The sequence below is a fragment of the Chlamydotis macqueenii genome, chromosome 5 (genome assembly GCF_036417535.1).
Source record: "Chlamydotis macqueenii isolate bChlMac1 chromosome 5, bChlMac1.mat, whole genome shotgun sequence".
NCBI classification, from domain to species: domain Eukaryota; kingdom Metazoa; phylum Chordata; class Aves; order Otidiformes; family Otididae; genus Chlamydotis; species Chlamydotis macqueenii.
Window position 1 is genome coordinate 55,764,018 of NC_141560.1, and position 7,244 is coordinate 55,771,261.

Here is a 7,244-nt window from a genome sequence, read left to right on the forward strand (position 1 = left end):
TTTAGGGGTAGCTAGAGTGTCTAAATAGGAAAAAAAACTGGTGTCAATCTATTAGGAAAGTTAATCAGCTGATCTTTGGGGAGAACCTGTCTCTTCCTAGGAAAAGAGCAGCTTTCATAAGTCATGGTGAGGTTTTCTTTCTTCACCACGTACAAATAACTTCTTTGATTTCTATGTAACAGACGCTTGCAGTATTGTGAAAACAAAAAAAAAAAATTCTGTACCTACCAAGTACAAATTGCTTACTGTTGGTGGCTGCTGCAATGTTGTTCTTAAAACTAAATGACTGAAAAATTTTGTACTAAATGCAAGTATAGTAAACCAGACTAATAAAAATCTACACCAATTTTATTTACAATCATATTACTTTTATTTTTCCCATAATGTAACTTATTCCAAGTCCTCCCCCAGTAACTTGTGCTGCAATGTTTAAGTTCAACAAACCTATACAATGATAGTAGATACCACTGCTTTCATGTAAGCCAACTGGCTTGCCAATGTTGTCTGCACGTCATAAATTGTACACAAAAATGGAAGATTCCCCACAAGCATCTGGAGTGTTTCTTAAAACACTGTTGTGGCAGAATGAGGCTGCACTAGAGGTACAGATCAGATGTTCTGTTCTCTCCCATCAAGGGGAAGCAGCTGATCTGTCTGAGGTACTAAGACGAAACAAAGTCTAAAAGCTTCTGATATTTTATTACTTGAATACAATAAACTATAAATTTGCAGAGGAATGGATGTGCTTAACTCTTGCTGGAAGGAGTTACTGGAACTCCTGACTCTCTAATTGACTTAGACCTCCAAGTGATGTGTGTATGGAGAGGAAAGGAAGGGCTTGCATACTTAACTCTCTATTCTATATTTAAAAAAGCTAAATGATTTGTATATCCTTTTCATTATCAAAGTATATGTTCTCTTTCAAAGTAAACAGATTTCTTCGGGAGGAGTTATTTTTATTAGCTCGGTGCTACAACCAGGAGCCAGTAATTCAAAAAAATCACTCTTTTCTACTGAAAGGTATAAACAACTACAGCCTCTCCCCCTCATTATAAAGCCAAAGAAGCAATTAGAGCCTGTTGTTGTATTATGCGTTTCTAAAATGCCTTCTCCTGTGGAACCGCTGTAGGACTTCAGAACGATACAGTGACAAATACTGTCACAGAAGTGAGTGATTTCTCCTCTCAGCCCTGTCAACACTAGCATCTATAGACAAAATCATTGTTTAAAGCTCTAGTACATCACAGAATAGTGCTGATACTGGTATTTTACAACTAATGCAACATCTAGTAATCCACATGTAATCTTAATAGTTAAAAATTCAAGACGAGGGTACTAACTAAAGTAACCACTAACATGAAATTTCCTTATCTGGCATCAAATAAGGGGAGGGATAATTTAGATAACATTGTAGAGATTGGGCAGGAACAAAAAGAATTTATTTCTCCATCCAGTATTTTATACAATTTACAAAACCAGTAATATCACTGTGCCCATTAAAATGTTATCCATGGCAACTGAAAGCAAATACTACTTTTTGTCATCTAACGGGTTCTTTTTAAAATCATAATACAAAGATTTGTGCTGTAGCAGTCCTCCACTTTGCACTGTAACAATAAGGCTTACTGTACTTCAAATGAAAAGCTGTTACATCTGCAGTTATGAACCACTGGCTTTAACAAACATCATTTTATAGTTGCTTTTTGATTCTTTTTTGTTTTCTGGAACCTCAGCTTCATCATGTTTTTCGGCAGCTTGCAGCTCCTCTGCAGATTCCTCTTGCTCTGACTCAGAGCCGCTTTCGGAGTCCTCTGAGCTCTCTTCAGAGGTGTGTACAGCTGCTTCTTCTTGTTCATCACTTTCCTGAAACTAGAAGTTCAGATTATGAGACAGATAAATCATTATTTCCTGGCAACTCCATTGCAGCTTTTAAAATTTCTCAGTGAGAATGTTTCACTTAATGGCTCCTTTCATTTTAGTACTAAACTGGGCTATGTTGCTGAACACAGGTTTTTAATATACAAATTACTACACTGAAAGGAACTCCACTGAAGCGGTTCACCTTACCAGCCAGGACATCCACAGTTCCACCAGCCACATTCTTATTTAGTTACAGCAGAAATTCTGAAGACACCATTAAATGAGTTTGAAAAGTTTTAGATCATATCAGTTTAGTAATTTCTTACTTTGGTGTACGCAGTACACAATGACACTTGAGTATTTGTCATGGCGTGAAACATAATGAAACCAACAGCCAGACCATCAAGAATTCACGTTAATGACTGATCTTTCAAACTAAGCTTAGCACACCGCAACATGAGGAATGCTGAAGTAATCCAATGATACTGCTAACAAGAACAATCCCTAAACAGCATTTTGTTCATGGTCCTAAAGAGCAAAGCCTCCATGGCTGTAATATTATACATTCCCAGCACTGCACAGTGCTCTGGACACATCAGCTATGTTTTTATGAAGCAATTGCTGCTAAAAGTTAGCAAAAATTATTGCACCTTCCAATTAGCAGATGAAGACATGTTCCAAATAACCTAATTCTCACTTTTTGTCACACTTCTCTTCCTGCTCATTCCTATGGAATACCTTGGAAGTACAAGGCCAGTCAGGACTCCATACAGCAAATTTCCCTTGTCTGACCCCTCTATAGCCACTTACTTTTCAGCACCATAGAGAGGTATGTGCCTCACCACAACAAGCAGCCAAGATGAATTAGCTCTCAGCAACAATGCAGACAGTTATCCTGCCTTCTCACATACTCCTTGGCAACACTCTGATTCAATGTATTTGTAACTTTCTGACCTAATCAGTCTTGACTACTATGGAGCACTAAGGATGTCATACCACTTTTCAGAACAATGAGAAGCATCAGTCACTTCCAGGCATCTAAATGGCCACCACAGTGTACACAAACAGGGGTCAAGTGCCTGCAGTAAGCTTCTCCTTTAACCCAAATGGCAAAAGTTTGCCACTAGTTGCAATGACGAGATTTTCAAACCATGTATCATCTTGTCTTAATGAAGTGACAGCCAAATCATTATGGATATGAACAACTTACTACCTCACTGAAACCAAGTCCACAATGGCGCCGGTTCCGTCCAGACATCGTGCTGTCCATGCTTTGCTGGTACTGAGACTCCAATTCTTCATTCATTTTCTTGTCTTCTTCCCCTGCATTGTCCAGTGTACTTTGGTTATGGTTCATTCAAATTAGCAAAGACATCAAATTACACAAAGTCACATTTTCAAAGTTTATCACTATACATGTGAAAACTTTTAAATTTAGCCATCTTAAACTACTGCATTGAGTATTACTGCATACAAACTATCAGGTTTATAAGCAAACGGATCAAGAGTGCAAGCAAAATTGCTTTGATACAAAGATGGGTCAGTAAGTTTGTAAGACCTGACGCATTCAGAGTAGTACTATGCGCAGCGTATGTTCTACTAAACAAGGTAAATATAACCAGTACGACTTCTCTGTCCTTCCTACCAAGACTGCAACATGTCACAGCAAGGAGAACGTTTCTGACCTTCACCACATAACCTGTGATTACTATGATTAAATCACGATGAATATATAGCAGCAGAGGTTGGGACAATACTACCACTCTTGTTTAAAGAACTGTATCTGAAACTATTTCATGCATCCTGAATTATCAGCAGTGGTTACTACAGCTCTACTTTCTTCCATCTCTAGGAATTAGGAGAAAAATTAATTTTCATGAGCTACATCTACATGCCCTTTAATTACTTGTTGAGTAAATAAATAAATAATCATTTCTATTGGCAGAAAACATGGTTAAAATAGTTAAGAATCCTCTCTTCTTGTGAAAGGTAGGAATCTCCAATTCTCCTCCAGTAGACCTACAACACTCCAATTTTTAGTTTGTATCTCTGTAAAATTAAAAGCTAGTATTACAAACTAATGTTGCCACATTTGGAAATCAGGGCTGTATGTTATTATAAAAGGACAATAACTGTATGCTAGACAAGGAAGTAAAGTGTTAAGAAAATAGCTGTTCCGATTTTTTGTGGAAAAAACAGCATCTTAACTTCTTGCTATTAACAAACTGGTACGGATTCTTTATGACCCCTTAGTGGAAGCACCATCTCCCTTCTAGGAAATTCAGGTATAAGAAGTGATTTTCAGTCACTCTGGAAACTAACAGCAGAACCTGGAACCAACTCTCAGGCTTCTTTTGGTGTTTTGGTCCATAGATAACTTTTCATCAACTGAGAAATTACTAGTGGAGCATATCAGGGAAAGGAGTTTTCTAGAACTCTGACAGCTGCTATTCTAGACAGCTTTATCAAAGCTCCTCTCAGACAGTCAAGCTCAGGTTGGTTTCAATGTACTTTGACTTACTACCTGAGCGAGCCTGGTCACACATTACACAACAGCAAGTTATTGCTGATTGCCAGCATGACCTTGCAGATGTTTTCAGCTTCTACCTCACTGCTTTAAGGTAGAGATCTTTCTATTCAATTGGTAATCAGGTGGGGGCAGAAATCAACCCTCTTATTTTCCATGCACAATCATTTAGAGGTTGGATATCCATACATGGCAGCAAGGAAGAAGTATAATACTTCTAGGTACCAACAGCAATAAAATTTTACTTTCTTATTTTGATAGCAAAATAAGACTGAGGACCCAAGGGCCCTGATTTCCAGGGCGTCTGTACACAAGTTTAACTGACCACCAAGTACTTTGCTGCACCGGGACTTTAGCAGGCAAGTAAGTGCAATCAGAGAAACTGATAGTAATCTAACAAGATAAATTAGGAACTTCTACAACTCCACAGCCTGATCTGTCTTCAACTTCAGCCACAAAACCTGAAATCCTTCTCTGCAAGATCTATGAAGCTCAAGGTACTGGGAGGTTCCTAAGCAAGTGTTCGATTTCCAACTTTGTATCAGCTGCTGGATAAACTGACCTGTCCTGAAGTGAGAGGTTGATCTGTGGTCTCCGATAACAAGGCGCCCAGTATGTTCTTTCTAAAAGAAAAGGCAGTTTGTTTTGGAGCTTTAGGGTGCACTGACAGCTCTGCCAACATTCTGGAAATCTTGAATGGAAAAGTTTGCTGTCAAACCTTGCCAATCAACTGTAAAGACTGTAAATTTTACTAGCTAACAACTGCTGCTGATTGATGAACTTGTTTCATCTTCATTTCATTAAGTTTTCTAAAAAGGAAACCCCAACAACTAGATACTCTTTACTCTTCCCACACCCCAAAGCTAGTTCTATTTTATTCCATTTCTTGCCACTACAAAGACGAAGACAAATCATGCTAGTATGTCAGCTAAACGAGGAGGAATGGTGATCATCCAATATGAAAACTACACTACAAAATGCTGGGCAAGTGTGAATTTTGGTTCTGACAATTTACTCTTGGGTCTCTTTCTCTGGCACTATGCAATGGTTCAGTCTCTGCATCTTAGAATGATCCCACTTTTAAACTGGCCACGATATCAGGTAAGACCTTCACAGTGCTCATTAATATACTGGCTCAGATAGCAAGTGTATCCCTAGAGGCAAGAGCTGGCATTACATAGCAAGCAGCACTAAGTATCCAAGTAAACGTTAAGATTAGTGGTAGTGGGATGTTTTAACAGTTTAACAGTATTCCAATCTACCAGGAAGTATTAACTTTAACATCTTTAACACTGTAAAATATTTTACCTTACAAAAACATTCAAGAAGAATAAGTTAGTACAAGTGAAATTACTCTTCTCTGAAGGCAAGTTAAATAGAATTGCAATACTAAACAAACATTTTCCACATGGAAAAAGCACAATTATATTTTACTAGTTTTGCAGCATTTTTTGCAAACAGCATAGTAGAAGTACTCTTTTAGAGCATTTTCTCTTTAAAAATATTTCCTGGATTATTTAATTAGCTTTACTACTTTGCTGGTTTAGTCTATCAACCATCATTTTTTTTTTATCTTTAATTTTTTCCTCAATGAGAGAGGCTTTTACAGACCCGGTGCAAGGGTTGTTTAGCTTCTAACAAAGACTCTCTCTAAAGTGTCCACAAACGATTTTACTAGGTGGTCTGAAAGTATAAAGGTGTGCGGTCAGGAGGAAGCTGCAGAGATTTGACCATTTCAGACCGATTTTTCGCGTTACACCGATACGACAGCTGCGGCTGTGAAACCCAAATCCTCCTCAAGGGAGAGTCTCAAAGCGAAGTTGTCTTTGAGTGCTTTTTCCTCAGAGAGCACTGCGGCCCGCAGCAAGCCTCCTTCTGGGGAGGTTTCGCTGCATCGCAAACAGAAAACCCCGCGCAGCGGCTGTCGGGGGGGGGCTCCTCCCGCTCGGGTCCCCGTGTGCGGGGCGGCCTCACCTTCCCAGCGCCCATCAGCCGCAGGAACTTCTGCTTCCGCTCCTCGTTGCCCAGGTCCGCCGCCTCCCAGCTGCCGGAGCCCTGCGGGAGCACGCGCTGACTGCCCCCGCCCGCCCCCTCCGCCGGGGCGGGCTTGGCGGCCCCCGAGCGGCGCCTCACCCCCGCCCCCCGCCGCGGCCTCCCCCGCGCCGCCTCCGCCGGCCGTGTGCCCCCTGGACGGCCGTTAACGCGGGGAAGGGGGCGACCGGGAAGGCCGCGGCCTTCCCAGCGTCCCGCCGCGGGGCTTGGACGCCGTACCAGGGCCCCGCCGCGGCCTCCTTCCCGGCGGCCGCCTCCGCCTCTTCCACCCCCTCTCCCCTCCCGCCGCGCGGCTGCCCCAGGCCCCGTGCCCATTTACATCGGGGGAGGCCGCTCGCTTGAGGCCGTGGTGGCCCTGGGAATCCCTGGCCGAGCTCATCGCTGCGGCTGGGTGATCAGACCCTTCTGCCGCCTTCCTGCCGGAGCTGCTCCTTCGCCCAGCGGCGGGTCACAGCCGCGGGTCGACTGCGGGGCGCACCGGGATCGGTAGTTCTCGCCTGGGCCTTGGTAGCGCAGCGAGGGCAGGCGGAGACTACCCGTCCCACAAACCTTCGCGGCGGCGAGGGCCGTCTCTGCCCACTTGAATGACAGGGGTGCGGGCCAGCCCCCGAACTCCGCCTCCGGAAAGCGACGGGGGCGGGGCAGTGGTGCGCATGCGCCGCGGCCCGGTGGGCGTCGTCACTGGCCGGCAGTGGTGGGGGGGTGGGGGGGTACTTGTGGAGGTGTGCGCAGACGGTCACAGAGAGTTCGCCTTGGTGCGGCATCTGGTGGGGTGCGCCTGCCGGAGGAGTGAGGGGGATGAGGG

At 43.2% G+C, this 7,244-nt stretch overlaps 1 protein-coding gene across 1 annotated transcript; it reads right to left on the reverse strand.

Annotated features, from left to right (window-relative positions):
- Window positions 1-327: 327 nt before the first annotated feature.
- C5H11orf58 (chromosome 5 C11orf58 homolog) lies at window positions 328-6,913 on the reverse strand. The gene is made up of 5 exons (XM_086749507.1): window positions 6,759-6,913; window positions 6,362-6,442; window positions 4,950-5,010; window positions 3,074-3,183; window positions 328-1,869 (listed from the first exon to the last, which is right to left on the reverse strand). Exons 1-5 carry the CDS (start codon window positions 6,816-6,818, stop codon window positions 1,660-1,662), a joined length of 522 nt encoding a protein of 173 aa, XP_086605633.1. The 5' UTR covers window positions 6,819-6,913; the 3' UTR covers window positions 328-1,659.
- Window positions 6,914-7,244: the final 331 nt, after the last annotated feature.